Genomic DNA, 23517 nt, shown 5'->3' with positions numbered 1-23517 from the left:
TTAATGATTTTAACTTTGTTACTTGGATTTAATTTATTCTTGAGGTAATTCTATTGATTTAAACCAGAAATTAATTTGGCCTGGAGTTTTCAATAAGCTGTATTTTCCCTTTGAGCATTTAATTTTGAGTCCATTTTTCTCCCCGCGGCCTGGCATCGGTTATTGTTCAAAGTATAATGAAGAGATGAGACCCAGTGAGCTCTGTAGGAAGGGGTAGCCTTCTCCTTTGGTTCTGGGACCACTACAGTGAAGTTTCAGTGGTGCAATACTTTAAGAAAGCATTAGCACGTCCTTTGGAGTAGATCTCCAGAGCCCCTCTGAAGGAGTACATTCATTTTCTGCTTCTGCTGTTTGCTGTCTCCTGACATGCATTGCTAAAGTAGAGCCCTGCAAAGTTCAGCCCTACCAAACAGGTTTCTCGTAAGCTCTTCTCCAGAGACAGCAAACATCACATTGCTGTAATAAAAAATAATATTGCATCCTTATCTGGAACACCAGACTGGAAAATCCAAAAAATACTAGATATTGAGGAGGTATTGGGATAAGCAGCTACATACAGAGGGAGGCAAACTTGAACTCCGCAGAATCTGCTGAGCTATGGAATAGAATAGAACAGAATAGAATAGAGTATTTTTTTTTCATTTCACAAACAGGGAAAGGTTTTTGTGAGGATAAGTACCTCTGAAAATGGAAAGACACTTTGTTGCCCCACAAAGGAGCTGATAGCAATGGTGAATAGAACACACTGAGAAATAACAAACGTATTTCATGTTGCCCAAGCCAGTGCTGTTTCTGTTTTGCTGTTTCTAGAAGAAATCAATTTATTTTCCCAGTTCAGGGCTTTGTGCTGCTTTATCTTACAGCTGGAAACACTTGTCTGTCCCATTCTTTATTTATCTAGGTTTTGTTACTCTTCTGAACACTGATCTGCGTATAAAACAGAAACGGTCACTGACACAAACACTTTTTCTGCATGGCAAGCATATTCCTTGTTTCTGCTTGTAAAACCCAATTGAAATGGTGTTTATAAAATATGAAATGTTACAGTTCTAGTAGGGGTGTGTTTGGGCTACATCAAACATGGAAACAAATATTGTTCTGAATGTAAACATGCATTTTCTATCAGTCGTTATATTTAGTTTGAGGCTTGAATGTTGATGCCGTAAACTGTATGTTAGATTTGTTATACCTATGGTATGCTGTCCTGAGGTGGTCAAAATCCTTACTAGTACTAAATGGAGGTTTTTAATCTTGAAAGAACTGGAGGTTAGAGCTTTATGTTGCAACATAACAGCAAATAATATGATTCTTTGCTTAATTGGTTACCAGCATTCTTCCCCCCGTGTGCAGAAGGGCAGTGGGGAGGAAGACGGGTGCAGTTTTAGATCAGATGGATTTTATGGGGAGCAGGTAATGCTGCTATATGGTGGAGTAACTTCCAATGTACTTTTGATGGTGCCACGTGGCCGGGCAGGCGGGACAGCATCCCAAGTGCGTGTGGCTGTTCTCAGCCCAAGGCTGCTGCTGGCTTCGGGGACCCCTCTGCCAGACGCCCCCGTCACCCTGCTGGACCTTGCAGCCTGTGGCCCAGTGCTTGGGAACTCCACAGCATACCTTGGCGCGCGTCAGCAGAGCAGCAGTGCCAGCCCACTGGTGTGATGAGTCTCACAAGAGAACTGAGCATTGTATGGCTGTCAGCTTGTCAAAGGCCAGTTTATCACATACTGAGAATGAAATGAGTCCCGTGTATGCTACCAAGGTAAGGATTCAATGTTTGATTAAAATTCTCAGCATCAAAAAATGTGGTAGTGATGAAAGTCAACAACTCCTACCTGCCCAGCTCTGTTAGCCCCGTTTGCAGCTGTCGGGGTGGGTTCCTCCCCAGAGAGAGGGCTCCGATGCCAGGAGCCAGGGATATTTAAATATTCTCGTATTAGCTACAGATTCTGTACAGCAAAAGTTCACTATATTTCTTTTCCCCGTCTTTTATACAACACAGATACAATAGTGGAGCTGTGTCCATTTGCCTTGGAAGCCCGCTTCAAAGTTCAGACTCCCATTGCACTAATCTCCTGGACAATTTGCTTTAATATTCCCTATACTGAAGAAACTTTCCCTGAGTTTGCAACATTATATAGATCAGATGTTATATAAACATCAACTTATAAATATGTGTGTTTAATTTCAATTCAGTGATAATTCTGCTGATACTACAACTTTTGAGAACAACACTTGATATGTCCATATTAAGGTAAGTTCAAGCATGGCAATGAGAATAAATACACATGGCGATATTCTTGAGGTGTTGCAGTACGCTTAAGACTATCACAACATGGTATGTAAGCTGCAGAATATATTTTAAGAACTAATTATTGTACACATTTTGTTTGCAGCACAGGTTGTAATTAATCTCTGGCATTTTATAGAAACCATGTATGGTATATTAGCATAATAAATGCTGACACTGGGAGTCAGACTGCCTGTGCTGTGATCCAGCTTGACAACACCTGGTTAGTTTTAGGGATTCTCTTCTCAGTCTTAGCCTGAGTGAGAGCAAGTGAGATGTGTTCATGTGCGGCATGTTTTACTGCAAGGGGTTTTGGAAATTAGCAAGTCTGTGATTATATATGTATTCATGCATGGAGTGCAACCCTAAGCTTTTCACTAACATAGGCAGGTTTTTTGTAAGAAATTTCATGTAATTAGTTCTTAAGACTTCTCCATTTTCTTTATACTTCTTAGCTACCTAATCTTTGGTTTTAAATATACAATTCTAGCACATAGGCTCGAGCAGACTGTCTCACATTGTCAGTAAGTATTCTCTGTAAGTGTGTAAGCACAGAGCTTTGCAGAGGGGTAGGAGTAGCAAAGTTTGGGGAAAGAGAATAATTTTTTTGTGTTCATGCATGCGATACATTTTTGGCTATTTCCATGAGTAAAAAAAAAAAAGTTTTGTGATCAAAAACTTTTATGGAGACTGAGAAGCCAGAGTGTTAGCTTTGGGCACCTTACAGTCTGATTGCTTATGTGGGGTGGAGTGTGAAAGTAATCAAGATGCAGATAAACCTGGTGAAACTGTGTGTATATTGGTTGGGGAAGATGCTGGGGAGACTGGCTGTGGATACTCAAAAGATTTATTGAGCTATATTCTTTGTCAGGTTTTATTCTGCACAGGAGAAAGTTTATTGCACAGCTGTTGACACACGAAGCATCATGTGCATTTGATTATAAGTAAAGCATACCCTGCTATCACCTGATCATTTTCCCCTGAAGACATGCATCTGTTTTCCCCCAGACAAATGATAAAAACATCTAAGAAAATAATGTGCAAAATCTTTGCTATAAACCAGGAGGGGTTTCTACAAGCACACAGAAAGCCTAGCTCACGTTCATAAATATGATTGAAAAGTTAAGCCACCGATAAAAACATCTGGTAACACAACAATAACCGTATTTTCAAGTGGAAGTCTGTTTTCTCTGCAGCAGTGAAAGCTTTCCGTTAATACTCTCTCTTCTGTATGTCATCATTTCTCAGCTATCCTCTCCTAATATGACTAGATATTATCCTGGAGACCTAGAGCTACTATTATTTGGAGAAAATTTGTACACGTGGCGGAACTGGATCAGAACTAAGATTGCAAAATAAGATCTGCAGTTACAGTGGCTGTACCAGGAACGTGTGTTTGTGAGCAGGGGTCATCATATGCAGTCAAACTGCCTGAGTTTCCACATTTTCCTTCACCGTCACTGTGCGCTTTGGCTGTGTGTGTGTGCGTGTGGCTGTAACTGGAGCCTAAGCTTTCCAGTATTAAAATTGTTTCTGGTCAGGTTCTTGTCCAGCATATCTTAATAAAATAAATAAGCTGTTCACTGAAACTTTCTCTTACTTGTGTGCTGGTTTTACCCACATCTGAACATGAAGGACTTAATTTTTCGTAAGTTATTGAGTCAAAGTTACTCTACCAGTATGTTAAGACTTTCGGGAGTTTTGTGATTATAGACTGGTGCTGATTAGCCAGTGGCCCTAGACTGACTCTGGGAAGACCAAGCACAACGGTTGAATGTCTGATACAGTGCACTAGCTTTTCTGCAACTTCAGACAAAACCAAATTAAAAGCAATTCAGTTATTCAGTTGTAAGTAACTGCTTGCCTCCTGGTATGTGTTTCTTAGAAAGTGGATGAAATGTGAGTGTCTGTCTGCTACATAATCAATAGAATTAAAATCCCCAGCCACTTATTTTCTGTGAAGTGATTAAAATCCACTTAGTACATAGTTTATGCTGGCCATACCGCTTCTTTGCAGCAATATGTCAAGGTAATTATTAGACACTTTATGAAGTGCTTAAATATAAATGGTCAGCATAAATCTTCATAGAGTTTATTTTAATAGTTTTATTCCATTCAGAGAACAAATGGAGTTGAGCTTTGGCTGGCCTTCTTGTAGTCTCCTCCAAACTTATGTAGCAGTATAGCTCTTCCAGCTTTTGAGGGGCAGCTTTTCTTAATATTAAGAGACACGGAAAGGATGCAGCAGTAGATGGTTCTTCTCTGGTTGGTGATGTATAAGCAGCACAGAAGATTTGGTGTTGTAACTTGTGAACAGCCATTCTGCAGGTAAGGTGGTCCCTGCAGAAGAACGAAAGCTCTGCTGTCTGCTCTGCCGTCTCTAATAACCTTCACATACACGAAATATATAGTTTTTGAAATTTTATTTCTATCAATAGATTAAGTCCAACATCTAGTATTAAAGTCAAAATTCAGTCCTTGTCATTCCTTCCTTGCTGTTTGGTTTATTTTCATATGAAATTTAATAATCAATTTGAAGCCAACAACTTCTTCTAAGCCAAGTTGTCCCTGGAAGAAACATAGCTACAGCTTCAAGACATAGTATTGTTGATGCCATGATAGGGTATCATCTCTGAATCCTGCCCCAAAATGGAGTAGTATTTATTGAAGAGTTGATAACTTTTATTAAATAAACAGATAGAGTTGGAAAAAAATGCAAACACACAAGTCTGAAAAATCTTTTTTTGGAGCTTCAAAGCTTGCTGGGTTTTTCTGCAACATTACCACCTGCTACTTCCCCCTGTACATGTTACCTTGCTGAAATCAGTTATGTTGGTTTAGGTGGCAGTAGATTTCACCTTACATATTTATTTTTCCATATTATTTTCTTTGATGGTTTAACCAATATTTGAAGGAAGTTACAAGTGATTTGTAATTAAGACACAAGACTGAAAGCTAGCTTGGGTTCTGGGGTATCTGGCTTGATTCTGAGTTTGGTTGTTACTAACATGGCTGATGCATTTGCATGCTATATTCTTGCTGGCTAAAGTGGAAACAAGAATATTTCCCCATTTTTTCCATTTTTAAAATACAGGTAATGCAAAACAAGGTATGTTATAACCTTTTAGACATTCATATGTTACAATCTTTTTAGACATTCAAGTGTATTTTTGACAGCAGCATATTCTTGATTGTTATTTCTTATTGTCATGTTCTTTATCTCTGAAATAAAACCAAGGAAGTGCTGATAACAATTAAACACCTTTTTCCTTGGCTAAGATTATTCTTTGTTGAAAGCCAGGCCAGAGTACTGTCTATTCAGACTTTAACATAATTTAGAAACATCCTAAGCAAGTGCTGATGGTTCCCAGTCAACTTCCAAAGACAGCATGCCATAGAGTTTTAAAAATATTTTGGAAAGCATAAAAAATAATAAATTGAAGAGACTATTGATTACAGAATAAACAAGTTAGTTACTTGATAGACTCCCCCCTTTTTGCTAGTTTGACGTAACATTAACACCTCTGTCTTATTTTCATGTAAACATCTCTCCTCTTCATACAGAAAAAAGTGTTGTATGTGTCCCTTGAACTGTGCAGTGTTTAAGAATATTAGCAGCATGTCAGCACTCTTTAAAATCCTCTCAGAAAATAGCCTTGAGTATTTATAGTGATCTATTGTTCCTGATTTGTTCCATTGCTGGCAAAACAGATATTTGAAACCAATACACAAAACAGCACTTACTTTAAAATCAATGTGTAAAACATCAATTCCTAAAAATCCATCTAAAGCTCTAACTTTGCAGAATATATTATTTTGCCAATAAAGCTGGATAACTTAAGAAAGAATGTGTGCATTCTTTTGGTTTCACCTATACTGTCTGATAAGCGAAGTTCTTGTTTAGTAGTTAGTTAAACATAAGAAGCCACTGGCCATTTTTGTCCTAGAGAGGAGCCTCCTGGGGTTCAAATAAACCATGAATGCTTTTATTGCCTTTTGCGCTAGATGAAAGGATACCTCGGTTCTCCAGACTTGTATCCCAATGAATTAGGCTCAGAACAAAGTAGGAGTATTTTTTTTAAAGGAAAGTAAACTTTTCTCTTTTAAGCAGCTTGTTTATAAAGTTTTATTAAGTTTTTGAAAAAGTACCACTTGGTCTAAAATAGTTCTCTTACTTGCTTTCTAGTTCAATTTTGTTGGAAAATTGCTTGGACCAAGAGGAAACTCCTTGAAGAGGTTACAAGAAGAAACAGGTGCAAAAATGTCCATCCTGGGGAAAGGATCTATGAGGGATAAAGCTAAGGTACTGTGTCTGTATTCTGGTTGCAATTAGTGTCGATACATTTGCGCTTTAGCTGTTACACTTAGATTGCCTGTCTACTTATTAATGACTCAATTAATAGACTCATAATAGACTGATTCCAAGGCTTGTTTGGTTTTTTCAAGTTACATCAATTGCTTAAGTAATAATATGCCAGAATAAAGGAAAGACTAATCAGGATTTTATGGTTGGCATTATTTGGTCTTGGTAATGCATATCAGCAGTCACTCTTGCATTATGAGGTCTCCAATAGCAATATTGAAAACAAACCCACAAAACAGACAAATTAGGCACACAGAACATATTTCATTTTTTCAGAGATTTCTTTATGACATTGGACATACTGATACTTCAATTATCTATTTAACATTATATTTTATGATAATGAATGTTGAATACACTACAGATTTTATTTCTAGGTATTGACAAGTAAAATATTTTATGACTTTTGGCTTACTTCTGGAATGATAAAAAAAGACTCCCTGGATAAATGAATGCATGTGCTGCTAAGTAGCAGTAATTTGCATCAGAACTGCATCTTCCTTCTCCATTCTCAGCCACCCACTCAGATTATAATTGCCAAGAGCAGCAATTGCCCAGGCAGGGGAGTGTGAAGGGCTTGTTACCAGCTAAAGATGTTTAAACACACATAAATAAGATAGACTAAGTCCTCTGATTTTGAGATCGGTCACTCTTCTTATTATATCATTTGAATTTCATCTGATTGTAACAAACAGGGCCAGCATGCCAGTTACTACATTCACTCATGAGTATGTCAGCAAAAACAAAATTCAGGGTATTTTTTTCCTCTCCACAGAGTATTTAATCCTTAAGCGTGATCTAAAGTTAAGTATGAACTTCATGGAAAATCATTCATATGAGAATGGTGCAAAAAATGAAGTTCTAGAGTAAAATAGCATTAAATATGGCAGTGATGAAAGAAACTTCTGTAGAGAAGGCCTCGTAAGTGAATGTTATCTTAATTTCAACATTACTGAATCAAAGGAAAACAAAATCCCTATGCAATTACAGTGAGAGATAGGAATTATCTGATCCATGTACATCACTGTTACCATTTCTAAGCAAAAGAGGCTGAGAATGATCATGGGATGGGTAATAATTACAATTAGCATTTCAGAGAGAATATTGTAGGTTGAGATACTGGTAAAACTTAAAGAAAATATGTTTGACTGTGAGCATAAATAATAGCGTGATTTGCTACATCGCTAAGGAAAATACAACTTGCTCTGGTTAAAACAGTTTTCTTCCCATAAAACAAGCCCACTAGTCTCATTTACGCAGTATTTTTTTACTGATTTAAATACAAATTACCACATTCTGGAGGCTTGTTGCGGTTATTTTGTACCATACGAGAAATCAGCTTATATATATTGGCAGATGAGTCTTCCTTCTGGAGGAATTTTCAAGAAAAATCTATGTAATTTCTCTGTGTAAACTAGAATTTCCTTAAAGCTGTCTATATTATGCCGTGAACCATAATAATTCCTAGGCAGACTGCAGGCACGTGTGCTTTTCCCCTCCAGTCCAGTGCAGCTGGATGCTGAGCTGCGTCAGAGCAGCAGAAATGGAATTTCTGCTGGAAAATACTAAATGCATTTATGCCCTAAATCCTTAGGTACTTAGTGTTTGAAAAGAACTGATCCATTGATTTGGGGTTTTTTAGTGCCAAAATGACAGTAGGCAAATGCTTGGCTCTACAATGAACCACTCTGGCCATACTCTGTAATTTTGGGCATATGGAGGGGCAGTTTCCAGTTCTGGGAATCGGACTCTGTTAGGGGAGGTATATCTGCCTTTCAGAATTTCCTTATCTTTAAAAAAGAAATCTGTGGGTAAATTTCAGAGACTAAAGAATTTGGGCTGTTCCTTCCCAGAGCCTCAGGGGACACTTGTTAAGAGTGACTTGAGATTTTTGAGTATCTGCTGTGCCTACAGTGTGGGAACAGGATAGATTAATTTGAAAAGGCAATGCAAGTTACTTAATATTATGAACAACTCCAATTGTGCACTAAATACCACAGAGCTTATATATGTGTCACAGAAAGTTGTGTCAGAAATTGTTGAAGAGATGCCCAAGTGTAACTGCAGCAGTTTTGCACAATGTTATTTGGGATATAAGGAAAACTTAGGATTCTTCCAGAGCAGCGTGGCTAATGTGAGTACCTAAATCTCTCTGCTTAAGCTAATGCCACGGGCTCAGCAGAAGTTTAATTTTCTGTAACAGGAGAAAGATCCTACAGTATTGTCCTGGTTTCAGCTGGGATAGAGTTAAATTTCTTCCTAATGCTGTGTTTTGGATTTAATATGAGAAGAATGTTGATAACACACTGATGTTTTCAGTTGTTGCTAAGTACCCTCTAGTCAAGGACTTTTCAGCTTCCCATGCTGTGCTAAGTGCACAAGAAGCTGGGAGGGAGCGTAGCCAGGACAGCTGACCCAACTGACCAACAGGGTATTCCATACCATGTGACGTCATGCTCAGTATATAAATAGGAGGCGTGGTCCAGGAAGTAGTGATCTCTGCTTGGGTATCGGTCGGCAGGGAGTGAGCAATTGCATTGTGCATCACTCATTTTGTATATTCTACCATTATTACTATTACTATTACTATTATTATTACTTTCCCTTCTTTTCTGTTCTGTTAAACTGTCTTTATCTCAATCCACGAATTTTACTTTTTTTTTCCTATTCTCTCACCTATCCCACTGCGGAGGCAGGGGGGAGTGAGCAAGCGGCTGTGTGGTGTTTGGCTGCCTGCTGGGTTAAACCACAACAAGTGTTCTGACAGGAAAAACAAGCAGCATCATGAAACATGGACAGTCCACTAGACACAGAACAGAAGATGGTGTTGGCTTTTAGATACTTCTTCCCCCCACAGTGGGTAGAAAAGAAGGGGTTTGAGAAATCTTGAAAATATGCAAGTGTTGTAGTTGAAAATTTTTCAGGGTAAAATGTTTGTGCTTTTTTTTTTAAAAATAACTTTTTTATTTAAAGGTTAACCTAAGTGAATATGTTTGGAAGAGCTGGATAACCTAAGAACAATAAAATGTTTTGATTTTGTTTTAATAACATTTCAAGTGTTACCCAAAGGAAGATTTTTGATTGCTTTTCATTTTGTTAAAAAAATGAAAAATGGATTTTTAACCTGATTTTTTTTTCCTGAAAACTCATTCTTCATCGCCTGCACCTTGCATCTTCTTGCAAGACAGATTAACTATTTAAACTGAAAAGGCTCACATTATCTTTGCAGAAGTCACAGACAGTCCAAACATCTTTTTGAACCACTGTTTACTTACATAAAGCAGGATTTGGAAATTAATGTATAGCCCAATAACAAGGCTATATATTAGATAAAAGAAAGCTAAAACGTCAGTTGCTACAGTAGCACATGGGCTGTCAGCCACACATGAAGGAGAGTGTAAGTCATAGTGCTTGAGTTAAATCTCTGGAATACTGATGTATAATTGGCACCCTAATTTAAAGTCTTTTTACCTAGAGAAATCCTGTCAACACCAATTCCCATTTTGCACACTTTCTGTTTATTACCCATTTCTTTCATTGTTTAAACTTCCACTTACTTACGTCTTTTGTCCTGGCTATTTGGAGGATGCTGTTATTGAAGATTCCTGGTTTTTTCCTATAAAACACGGGAAATTAGAGAACAAACTTGCACTGCAGCTTTGAAAAATCACATAAACTATTTGCCCATTACTCAATGTTTTGTCAGCTACTGAAAGAACTTTTGACTGCTTTCTTCTTCAAGTTTCATTTGTTGTTTAAACTAGTTATTAAAGAAAGAAGGTTTCATCACAGAAGAGTTAATTGCAGTAGAACTATTTGCCTTTCATTAATCTGTAGGTTAAGTGCTTTCCAAAGAAGCTCCACTGCCACTGGACAACGGCTTGTCCCGTTAAACAGGATTTCTTGCATTAGCTTTTCCTTTTAAAAAACACAGGTGTTAAGAATTTGTTGGCGACCAAAAAGATCTGAAATCAGCATGCAGAGAACCTACCTGGATTCAATGATTAACGTATTGGCTTTAGTGTGGTTTTTAACAGCCATATTATGTGAGTACCTTATAAAAGATTTTGAAAATATGGGAGAGTTGCACCGGTCTGTTCCCTGCAAATGCTAAGCGCCCTGAGTTCAGTCCCACAATCTTTAAATGTATGCTTAAATATTTTACAGGATTAAGTCCATATATATAATGTGAATAAGCAGTAACTTTTTGGTTTGAAGCACAATATATTTTTGCATTAGATTGTGTCTACCATGAGCGTAGTGTCCTAGCAGTGGAGAGTTAATTCTCTGATACCATTCTCTTGACTTCATTGGTTTTTCAAGAAGATTATATAAATAATGCTCAGATAGCCCAAAATGGAAGAAAAAAATTGCAAGCTTTGTCTATAGGAGGTGATGATCCAAGTATTGCATTATGTTCTTTCCCAATCCTATTGCTTTACTGAAACGTGAGAACAAAAGTGTCATCTTTAGTGTCCTGAGTTTCAAAAGCCTTTGAGTGTCACTGCTGTTATAATCATTTAAGGTTATGCAGTATGGTTACATATGCAATATTTCCTTCCAGATGAGAGTGGCAGCATTTTGAACTTAGAATAAGAAATTACAAAAGACACTAGAAACTAAAAAAAAAAAAGAAAAAAATCACCTAGTGGTCTGTTACACCAGGTTTTACACTGGTGCCACTCCACTCGTGCTGGTGAGGTTGCTCGCTCTAGCTTATGGCTATGGTAGTTAAGCCCCGTGTGTCGCCATGAGCTTTCAGCTCTTATAGTTGGAGATACAAATTTGGGAATTTCTATAAAAAGTCCATTTTAGTTCTTTAAAACAGAACCTGTAGGTTTACTTCCAGCCTCCTGGGAGTTTTGATCGGGACTTTATGCAAAATCTCTGAAATGTTTGTTTCTTAGGTAAAATCCTTCTGTTTCATTGAAGTACTCCTTTATCATCTTTAGCTGTAAAATCTCTAAGGGAAAGGTAGAGCAATGTGTGGCACTGGGCTTAGAAAACTGGCTCACATCCAGAAGCATCAATAATTCAAATCACTAATTGGTGCTCACTCATTTAATCTTTTCCTGTTAGGTTTTCCTTTGCTGCGTGTAAAAGTATTATTGACTTTGTATATTTATCTCTACAGCCATGGTACCCTACAGCTTACAGCCATTTTACCTCACAAATGGGTTTACGACCAAGAGCAGGATTAGGCCCTCAGCATGCCCTCAAGATATGAGCAGAAGTAACAGCAGCACACTGCTTCTGCTGCAACACATTTTTTTTCCCTTTCTAAATCTCTCCAGCTTCCTGATATTGACTGCTGTGAGGCTGTAAGGACTGTAACAAACAACCAGCAACAAAGAGAAATGCAAGCAAAAGGAAACAAACAGAAAGCAGAGCACCCCGTATTTTGAAACTGAAATCTTTAAAGGATCATTTGCAAAAGGATGTTAACTCTTGTAAAGTCTACTGTAATCTGCATTCTCTCAGGCTCTCCTTTAAGTGAGCATGTCAGAAGGTACCAAAGGCTTTCAAACTCTAAAGCTAGGTTTTACCTCAACAAAAATTCCAAAGAACATATTTTCTCTTTATACAGAGAAAACGTAAATCTGTTGGCAGGCGCAGATTAAAAGAAGAGACCGTTTTTATCACTGTTTCCTCTAGTGTTACTCGTGTTCTAGCAACTTTCAGTTGCTCAACCACCCTGGTTTCTTTGGAAAATACCTCTGTGTATCACCTCTAATGTGTTGTAAACTCCTTTTTGTCCTGATAGGGGAGGGAGTTTGAGGTAGATACAGATCACAACCAACATTTCTTAGAATAGCTTTTATTCTTTAAGCTGTTTTTACTAATAGCAGATAACTATTCTCACAGCACATTCACTTATTCAGTCTCACATCTGAATTGCACTCTCAAGATTACCTGGTTAGAGCAACGTTTGGGAAGCCAAGTCCACCTATATACTCAGAAAAGAGAGGGTAGTACTGGCAGGTCAATGGTAGGTGTTCAGAAAGTCCATCAGAGGATCCTTTATTTCATCAGATGCATATGTAATCCCATAGCCTTCGTCTGCCTATAGCAGTCATCTTGGATGCGGGCTGAGTTATGGAACCCATTGCTGACACCAGTGTGTGCTGATGCTCAGCAGCCTCTTGGTGTTTTCAGACTGTATGTTCTTGCAGGTTCACCAGCACCAATAGTCTCCAGGGCTTAGCAGTCCTTGGGAAGCTTTCACATGCCACCTTCTCAGCACATACTTTTCCTTTCTTTGTCCTTTTCCTTTCTTTTTCTTGAAATATTTCTCCATCAAAACTTAAAGATATCTATAGAATCAATTCATGCAAACTCACATGGATGGGACTTTCATGAAAAATGTTTGGATGCTCATCTTTTCATTGCTTCTCTTAGGTGTCTCATCATGTCCACACATGCTGTCTGACCCCTCTTATGTTTCACCAGTTCCTCAGAGCTGTGCAAATCAACTTGTTCCCAGAGGCTGTTCCTTCTCGTTCTTGCAGAAGACTCCATGCTACCCAGAGTGCAACAACTAGGAAAAGCAAGTCATCTTCTCTGCTTCCCAGCCACATCCTTTTAACTAAATTTGTATATTTTAATGTCACAGTAAACTGAGGGCTTTCAGTCATATATCTTCCCTCTGGCACAAAAAGAATGTGTTTATTCAGGGATGATCTTTCTATCTGGGGAGTCAATAACCTTTTCATTTTTTACCATATCCCTGCATATTTTGGGTTATTTTCCTCTTGCCTCTCTGCAGTCTGTGGGAATATTGTCTTTCCCCAGATCATTTGTTAGCACCACGTTCCTGGCAGATGGGAGCATCTTTTGTTTGGTGGTTTTTACAGCTTCCATTGGTTACCTCTCTGGCTTGCTGGCTGAGGTGGGAACAAACTCAAAAATATGAGGCCATTGAACCAAGACAGAGTTAATTGGCCCTACTGAGATAGATTCTTCCCTTCCTGATATTCAGATGGTCCTGTCTGCATACCTAATCAATGAGATGCCTTCTGATAGATGGGCCCTTATCTATCAGTAAGCTCATCTGTGTTAACAGGCATCTCCTTAATATCATTGACCAGTGACTTTGGATTTGGAACCTGGCTAGAAAGGTCAACTGCCTGTTATCCTTCAATTTATGCAGTTTCAAATGATCTGCAACACAGTAACCCCTGGCTGTTTCTGTTTGTGCTATAAAATTTTGGGGAGGTCCATTTTTTTGCATTTCTGTCAAGTTTATTTGTTTCCTTGCGGTATGGATTTTTCCTTCCGAAGGTGGTTTGTCATATTTATGTCGAAGATTTAAGATGTTTTCTCTGACTTCCCTCTCTGAGTTTTAGAACCCACTTAAGTACATAGCCCATCCTGCTGCAGAGAAAACAGTCTTTTCCCCAGTCCCTCTTGGGTTAAGAACAGGTCTCCTGTGTTTTGGCTGGATGGCTCAACCCCTCTGACCTTGCTTAGAGGAGTCAGGATTGAGGAAAGCTTTTTAAAAGCTTTTTATCTGTATGTGTAGAGAGAGTGAGAAAGAAAGAGAGAAAAAGACGTGTGTGACATACAGCTGTAATTCATGGTTGAGTGTAAGTCATTTTGTATTAGCCCGTTCCTCCTGATGTCTTCTACACAGTGACTAGGGATGTCTGTCTTTTATCAACAATTTGAAATTCCCATGCTATTTAACGTTCAACTCTTCTGTCCCCAAAAGATGCATAATTGCTTCCAAAATTTCAAGATCATTTCGTAACCCATTTCCTAAATGTTTCTATAGATGGGTAGGAAATTCCCGGTAGGTGACACCACTTCCATTTTAAGAGGAATATAGCTAAAGTAGCATTACTCTCAGTTTATCACCAAATTATTCAACAGTGTTTCTTTCACTTTTGTATAAAACTTACTGTCTTCTCAAGACATACTTGAATTAGCCTCCAGACGACTCCATGTCCTAAATATGGATGATATGTCATCTTTTTTTCCGTTCTGAGTTTCATGCAGCGGGTAAAGAAAAAGCATCAATACCAAACCACCCTTTATACCAGACAAAGATATCAGCATCATTCTAGGTCCTCAAACCACCCAAATTACTGTTTTCTGCCTGTGAACAAGGCATTGTGGCTGCTTGTCTCTGCCACAGTGAGTTCCACCTTACTTGAGTCTCCCAAGTTCTAGAAAAATCTCTTCTCTAGAGATGTGGCTTGTGGCTTATGCTGCCTGTCGGCTCTGACATGGATTTCAGGATCTAGGTCTGAAGATCGGGCAGTGGGGGCCATCTGTTGACTTCTCCAGTCGGGTTTCAGTTCTTCTCTGGATCTTCTGCTTGGTCGCTATCGGAGTATATGAACAGGACTTGGTTGTCCCATTAGAGAAGTCATTTATGTCTCTCAGTAAGCAACCTGTTCCTACCCTCAGGCTTTTACATGTTACTTATGAAAACAAGTATTGCAATATTATAGCTAGAGCCCGTTACCGCAGTTTATTTTCATATAATTAGATACTTACTTGTATGCAGTGTCCCCTCCTGAAAAGGGAAACAGGTCACAAGGTAGCTGTTCTTCCTCAATACTGGAGCTTGTTTTCATTGATGCAAGATCTGGCCTACCATCAGAGTTAAGAATTAGCCATCAGGAATTGCTGCGTCACAGAAGCACCGTGTTTGTCTCCTGAGCATCTCTCAGCCAGTCCCTCCCTGAGGCACCAGTAACAAAAAGACGTCGGTGAAGATTGCTACACTGGCATTTTGCTCAGTAAATATTCCCCAGGAGATAAAAATCCTAAATCGAACAATTAAAAAAAACTTTACGGCCTTTTTCTCTCAGAGACAAATTTTAGACTATAAATTTTGGGCTGTCAATATTGGAAACAGCCTGCCTCATTGATTCTGTAACTTATTCACCCGTGATCTCTTGGAAAAAGCTATAAATACCAAGCAATTTGTGCAGGCTTGTGTGCTTATTAAAGGCAACTGAACTGAAGCCTCTGATCTTGTTGATACTCTGGTTTTTATGAAATTATTTGGTATTACATAACAAAGACTTATGTTTCTGCATACACATGGAAAATTGGAACACAAGTTTTATTTTAAATTGGAAAGATGGCAGAAAAATCGAGATTACCATATCTTTCTAACCTTGACCTGTATTAATTACTGATGAAAAATTAAAGTTCCTAGGTTGGTTACATGCAAAGGTAGGTTAAAAAAATCAGGAAAGTGGGACACTCATTTAAGTACTTAAAATGTTTGTAGTTTAAATAAAATTTGAAAATTGTTGGCATGATCTCCTTTGACTCCTAAGGAAATCTATAAGATCTCCTCTAATACTCTCAGTATCCCAGAACTGCAGTTCTTGTACTGCTGAAGCCAGCGGCAGTTTTGCTAATGACCAGTGAGAGGAATTGGTATTTTGCTGAGTGAGCGAATGAAATTCAAATGCAATCTCCAAATATTTCTCTATTAATTTTTAGACTAGAGTCCCAGTCTGAAGAGTGAGATGTTAGAATGATTGCAGAGATTCAACCAGATATATCACTTTAAGTATTCCTGCTAACTTGATTCATGGAGTGATATGATACTTCCACGTAATTAGTGATGTCATTTTCAAAACGGAATAACCAAGAGGGCAATTTAACTCTGTTTTAAAATTTCATATTCTTAAGGCTAATAGTTAAGAAAATTATATTATCCGCACAAAAGAATTATATCAGACCTCAAACAGATGCTGAAAAATCCCTGGCTTATTACTGTATGCAACACAGTGGTGATATTAAAAGTCTTCATCGCCTCCCTTGCATCCAATGTTAAAACGGACTTTTACATATCTCTTAGCTCTGACAGGATATTTGTAAGACTTATACTGCTGTTCTTAAAAATGTGGGACACATTCTTCTCTTTCTGCTAGATTAGACTACTTCCAAGGGGCAAAACATTGAGATAGTGCTTCAGGTTTATTCTTTCTCTTCCAAGTTAAAAGTGACGGAGGACCATGAAACTTCAAAGGATGCAAAGCAAGTAAGTGGCAAAGGAGAGGAGTGTGAGAAGCGTAACGACGTCCCTTAGTGAAGAAAAATATGTATTATTTCATGTAGTGAAAGATTACATGCTTTCTGTTTTGCCAACTTGTAAACGTTTAGTAAATTTTTGACCTGAAAACAGTTTAAATTTTTTGTTTGTGGAATATCGTAAGGTTTTATGAATGCCCCAGCAAAGTAAGCAAAGCTGTGTACACATGTATTATGCATTAGAAACAAGCTGCCGAGCAGCTCAGCTGCAATCTCCCTCTGTCTGTAATGGTGCCAATTTGACACCCAAAAGTCCGGGTTTGACTCCAGATCCGTGCTAAACTGTTCTTGATTTGGGGTCATTCAGATTTCATGGGCCAGAGAGTCATTTGGTGCTTGTTGGCACCGTTCAGTTGCTGCCAGTGTCCACGGGGGGACTCTGATGCCTCATCTCACCAAAATGCTGCCAACTGGGAGATCCCCTTCTCCCCCACATGCCATTTGCAGACCTGAACAGCACAGTCAGTGTGAGTTCTGACTCTAACGTCACTGCCCTGGGAGCAGGCAATAAGTTTTCTTAAAAAAACATAAGCTCGGGAAGAAAAAAAGCTGCACATTCATGTGTGAGAGAGAGGAAAAAAAAAAGAGACAAGGAAATTATAAGTAAATTAACTCAATGGCTTACAGCAATTTGGGGGACTGTAGATCTTTTCACACTGATGTTTTTTCCCATCTATACTTTTTCAGAACAGTGATTTATATTCCAAAGTATTTTATTTATCTGCATGAGGCTTCATAAAAACCAGGTTTGATCTTGCTGAGTTTTGTTTTACGATTATTGTTCTTGCTGTTTTACATAGAGATAAATGCAAAAAGAACTGCTTTGAATTATTTGCAGCAATTACGTTAAATCCCAGTTTTCCGTGCATAATGTTATCTGTACTCTTGAGGATCATGATAAATACTTTTAATATACTTTAATGGGTTACTGTTACAAGGAATTTTGCATTGCCACAATAGAGGCAGCATTACAGTAAATTAAATTACAGTGCACACAATTAAATAGAATAATGAAAAAAATCAAACTTGGAGCAACAGCTCTTTGGAGTCCTCTGAAATTCGATTCCACGATAAATATAATAGGAGAAGATGGTGAGTGGAATTTAGATAGCTAAGCTAGATATTATTTTGTTTGTAATATCTCCATCAGGGATTAATGTTCTCTTATTCAAAGACATTGATTAGTCTCTGGATTATTTTTCTGATTGATTACTGTTGTAATGTAGCATTCCTTTTTCATTTATCTACCCAACATCAATATAACTTTAGAGCTATAACTTCATCGTGGTACAGTTATTATGCAATCTGCAATAATTTGTGGCTTCTCAATAACAGCTTTAAGGAAATCTGTACAGATTTAACTTGAGCTTACAGCCATATATTACCAAAAAAACCCCCGCCTTCCTTTCATCTTCCCTGAAAAAGAGAAATATTAATTTTACATATTCTCTGACAACAGCTCCTTTCCAAGAAGGAAAGGAGCTTGAGCATGGGATACGTTTCTGTTTTATCAAACATAGCTGAAGTAAGGCATGTGTGCAGATCTGGACAGTCATTATTTTGAATATGCAATGAAATCAGAAGGTATGATATTAACATTGCAAATGGTATTATTGATTTTTTTCCTTATTTTTCTTATTTCTGTTATTTTTATTGGAGATGAACATGAATTCAACCCAATATGGAGCTGGCATTTGGAGTCAGGAGGAATATAAATTTTGCATTTAGTTCCCATCACTGTGTGGCTGTGGCTTTCTTTTCTAGATTCTTAGTTTCCCCACAAGTTCTTTTCCATCTACTTTAGAGGTGTCTACAGAGAATTAATTAATTGATAATTATAAATGTCTTTACGAATACTGCATGTTATTGCACTAAATTCAGAGTTTTCTGAGTTCAGATGGGTGAGCTGTTATCCCTGCAGAATACATCCCATTCCTAAGGACACCTGTGGCTGTGCTCAAGGCTTTCAGGTTCTGTTCCCTTTTTTGTACTGGTATGATACTTTTCCTATTTATAAAGTTGGATATTCCATTGGTTTAAATCAGATCAGCTCCATTTATAATCCAAAAAAGAAAGAATTTTTATTTTTACAGAATTTGGGGAGGAGGTGGGAGGGGTAGCAGTTAGCGGTTAAAATATGCACACAAAGCCTTATCCTGATCCTCATTTTCTGTCGTCTTTTGCCTTTCACACTATCCAAGAACTTTCTTTGGAACCAAGTCTTTAGAAGTAACCCTGGCACTTTAATACCAGACCCTGATCTCACAAACTGTGTTTAGAAGACATAGGAACACAGTTGGGATTTTTTTAGCTTATGGATGTGCAAATGCTTTGCTGAATTTAGGCCTTACAGGCAAGTCCTCCCTTCCTGTGCTTACAAACCCTTGCTGTGAAAGTCAATGGCTGTGCGTTGTGTGTTTGTTCTTCTGTGCTCCAGCGGATGAATGATTTAGGGGATATCTATAAACTTTGAAGAATTCACTTAAGAGTCATTTTTTGAAGTGGGGAAAAAAAATAATAAAAACTGCTCTGTTTTTCTGTCCAGCTACAGTTCCCACTTCATCTCCTGTTATATTAAAGAAGTCTGTTACCAAATGCTTTTTATCTGGCATGAGAGGGAAAGAAAAAGAATGTTTCCTTTGTATTATGTTGTTAATCCTTCTCCAGAGGTCCATTTATAGAGTAGGGAGATAGAGGGAATGGCCAGCAAGCCTTAGTTCCTTAATTAAAAACATAATTAACCATGCATATAACTCTCTCAACTCTAGTGTAACACTGGTATTATATTGAGTCTCTGGCTATTAAAAGACTTGATCCGTAGGTACATATGTAAGTCCAAAAATAATGTTTCACATTTCTTTAAATTGATGTAGCAAATGTGTACTCCTGAATAGTTTGACAATAAATTATTCATTCTGTTTTACTGTTTCAAGGCCAAACTGTTGGTGTCAACTGTTGCAAACAGAACTAATATTTTGGTTTGTTCTTTCAAAGATTTAGCTGCAATTGCTAATACACGCTCCACAGAAATGAATCTCTTGAATTGTCAATGAAATGAAATATACGAAGTTTTTTCCAACTAGTTTTAAGTAGGAGGCTCAATCATGGTGCTAAAAAATGGTAAAAAATGATGTGATAATGAACCTCTGATCAAAATCTCTTTTTTTAATCCCCTTGATGATCCACACCCTAGATAATTTGTAATGAGGATTATATGAGTCTCCATCTTTTACAGTTCCTGTACTGGGAATAGCCACTTTTAGTTTTGTCTGTTTTCCGCCATCTTCTCTTTCCTCTTTCCTATTACATGAGCAGAGCAATGTAATGAATCTGCGGATTTGCTTTCTCCTCCCATGATGCAGGTAGCTATCACAGGGAATAAAATGGTGTCTCACACTGCTGTCTCTGTGCTAGCTATACAGTCTTTGGTTAATAAGGTAGATGGATAATACTTATTATATACACCAAGTATTTTGGGGGAGAAATTTCTTATCATGAGTTTTCCACTGTCCCAGTTTTGAGTGGTCTGCTTGTCCTGCAGCTACAGCCCAGCACTACCACGCAGAAAGATGGATAAATTCTCACTTGTGAACTCTTTCTTCTGAACATCACAGAATGTACATGGGGAGAGAGATTCCTCCTTTAGCTCTCTAATGCAAGTTACTCTGTAGGCCCTCTGTATAGTGAATGTCAGCCACCTCCCTAAGTCTATTCCCTCTTTGGACATCTACATCCCCTAGATACATGGGATGAATCCCACTGTCTTCACTGACTTACACAACTGGTTTAGGCTCCACACCTGACTTTTGGGGAGCTAAAAGGACATGAGGCGGATACTGGCTGTTCCCGATCCCACAGTCCCTGAGGGAGTGAGAGTATTCAAAATTCCTGTTTCACTTTGAGGAAGCCAATTCTGTTCCAAGTTCCAGAAAAAAAAAAAAAGGAAAGTGTATATCAAAACATTTCTCCTGAGAATCCACTTTTCTTCACTATTTTAGGGCAGAATTAGTCTTTTACAATTTTAGAATTAGCTTTTATTTTTTCTTGTGTGAATAGGAATTTTACTAATTACATCTACCTGTATATATTTCTTACATATTTGTTACATCCCTACAGCTTGAGAACATAAGACTGCATGCACTGTAATCCTCCTACGTTTAACTGAATTCGCAGGAAATATTTAATGGGTGTTTCAGTTCAGATAGGCATATGAAACAGCAATTTGCAAACTGTCCTTTCACACTAGGGAATACATACCCTACTGTAAACTATTGTCAAAAATTAAAAACCAAATAAACAAACAAACAAAAAAACCTACAATGTGACTCGGAGAGAAAGTAGGAGAGATTGAAGGCAACTGTCTGTTCTAAATGCATGAAACAATTCCAACAGAACTGATGAACATGTATTAAAACAGAAGAACGTGTATTGGAATAGAGTGAATGTAATGTCATATGATTAAGTACACAGATCTGCATTCCAATCCAATTTTTTTTTCTTAAGAATACAAAAACAGCTACCCAAAATGCCTGCCTAGCTGTTCTTTGTAACTTGAATTGTTCCGTGAGTTGTAGTGAAAATGCTTTATGAAAGAAGAGAGTTTTGCAGATCTCAGCTGGTTGGAGCACTCAACTCGTTATCCATAGATAATGTGCAACATGAAGGAGATTGCATGTACATTCAGAGTATATGGTGCATATAAGTGTCCAAGAATTTCAAAGAGGCTTTTTGAAGTGTTGAAGAAAACTGCAGCTCATATAATCTTCTGCATGTGAAAGTACAATTAAAATTTCTCTTTAACACACGATCCTATCTTTTTCAAAGTTCAAATTGGTAACAGGGCTAAAAACATTGGTGCCATTGGGAGGATACCCACAAAATTACCTAACACATACCACATATATAGTGGTATTCTGAAATGCTTCTCCAAAATCATGAGGAATCTGTGGTGGCCCAAATACCATTCGTATGCAGTTGCTGTTGATGTTTTTGATTTTATGGTGGTGGCCATATTCATTAGAATAACACTTGTAGTAATATTGCTGGCTTCTTATTTTGAAGTATTTAGGTGAAACATTACTATTGTATATTCTGCATCAAATTTAAAATAATTTAGAAAATTAACTTGTAAATTATGGAGTTTTTTTAATGAGATTCACATAGGGTACTTGCTAATTTTATTTCTTTGAGGTTTGTTTTTTATTACTTTCCTGCTTAGTCTATCAGATATACAATATGTATTATTATCTATTGATGCATATTGAATACAATAATTTTAATGCAAATTCATGATTAAATGAAAATGTTTACATTTGTGACATTGAAGTATATCAGTATTAAGAATTGCTAGAATAGTTTATAAATAAGGTTCAGAAGTCTTTTCACAAATTGATTTAAACTGTACACACATGACTGGGAGCTCAGTTACTTGAAGTACAGTGAGTAAAGTGTCATTCATACATCCGGATTATATGGAATTTTGGCCTAATTCATGTACAGAAATATATTTCAGATGTATCCTGGCAATTCATTCATGAAGGGGATAGTCTAGAATCATAAATGGATTCAAGGGTTTTACATATGTAGCTTAAGAATGCATCAATAAACCCTTCTATGTAAAGTTAGTTACTTTTTTTCACATGGGCTTCAGTGAGAAAGGGCTTATGATAAATCATAGACCAGGTTATTTGTTGTATGGACTTTTGTTTCCAAACTGGTCTTCTCCATGGCTTAGCTATAAAATTTGCTTGTATTATATAGCAGTAAGGGCAAATTTTCACATTTTGTATTGTATTATTTGTAGAATGTAGTACAGCACTGAAACCTAGTTGTTGTCATACTACACTGAATTATTAACTCATCTAGTGTTATTTCCTGGCTCTGGAAATAGTATTCAGTGTTTTAGAAAATTATGAGGGGAGAAATAGAGGCAAATAATATTCCTGGATAATTGAAAAAGCTAATATGATTGAGGAGAGAACTCCTTTCTATCACGCATAAGTTACCACCTTATACCATGAAATACAAGATCAAATGACCCTTCACAATACATTAGCTAACATAGAAGCATATGTTATGCTTTTCCATTCAGCATGCCTAATTAAATTTTGCTAAGCTATTTGTGCAAAGATTTCTTATTGCATTGTATCAAGAAATGTCATTAGAAAAAAAAAAACCTTTTGTGTCTTTGGAATAGGTTATATGTATGAGACTGAAAGTATGGCAGGAGTATTGCAGGCAAATATTGGAAGAGATTCCTGATACCAGAAAGAAAATCTAAGACAGAATATGTTTAGATAAGAGTTGAAACAAAGCTCTGACAGGTGATACCAGTCTAACGGGTTTCCATATCTTGAGTTAGATTTATTTCTTTCATTTTCTGTAAGTTAAAGAAAAGGGTTTATAGAGTTCAAGGAAGTGTCATTGCTTTAAGACTTAAATATTACGGGGCATGAAAAACTGGGACTTCTTCCATACACCGTGATATATTTGTGATAGTTTGTTCCTTTATTTCTGTGAATGATTCGTGATGTATGCTCTCATTTTAATTTTAAATATAGAAAAGTCATTCATTATATGTTGAATAGGCCACAGTTGAGTGTCATTAAGAAGATGAATGTGCTTCTGGATTGATAGGAGTGTGTCTCAGTGATTTGAAATGTTAGAAATTATCCTGTCAGCTTTTGGCATCTCGGGGGGTAAAAACAAAAATGCTGAGACTACACATAAAGTGATACTTTTATATTGTTTATTCTTTTCTACTTTGTTTAGATGCCTTTGGTGTCTGGATTGCTGTAGTCATTAGTTG

General features: G+C 37.4%; 1 protein-coding gene across 2 annotated transcripts in view; it reads left to right on the top strand.

The window, feature by feature from the left end:
* The window catches only part of KHDRBS2 (KH RNA binding domain containing, signal transduction associated 2), a 373561-nt gene that overhangs the window by 141804 nt on the left and 208240 nt on the right, over positions 1–23517 (top strand). For both annotated transcript variants that reach the window (XR_012672902.1, XM_075145263.1), the window contains exon 3: positions 6474–6590. Coding sequence is in view for 1 of the 2 variants with exons in the window: in XM_075145263.1 (XP_075001364.1) it covers positions 6474–6590 (117 nt within the window). In the remaining variant the exon portion in view is untranslated. The remainder of the gene's footprint in view (positions 1–6473; positions 6591–23517) is intronic.

This window comes from Calonectris borealis, chromosome 3 (genome assembly GCF_964195595.1).
Source record: "Calonectris borealis chromosome 3, bCalBor7.hap1.2, whole genome shotgun sequence".
Classification (NCBI taxonomy): Eukaryota; Metazoa; Chordata; class Aves; order Procellariiformes; family Procellariidae; genus Calonectris; species Calonectris borealis.
The sequence above is the reverse complement of the archived record's forward strand: the minus strand, read 5'-3'. Positions and strand labels throughout refer to the sequence as shown.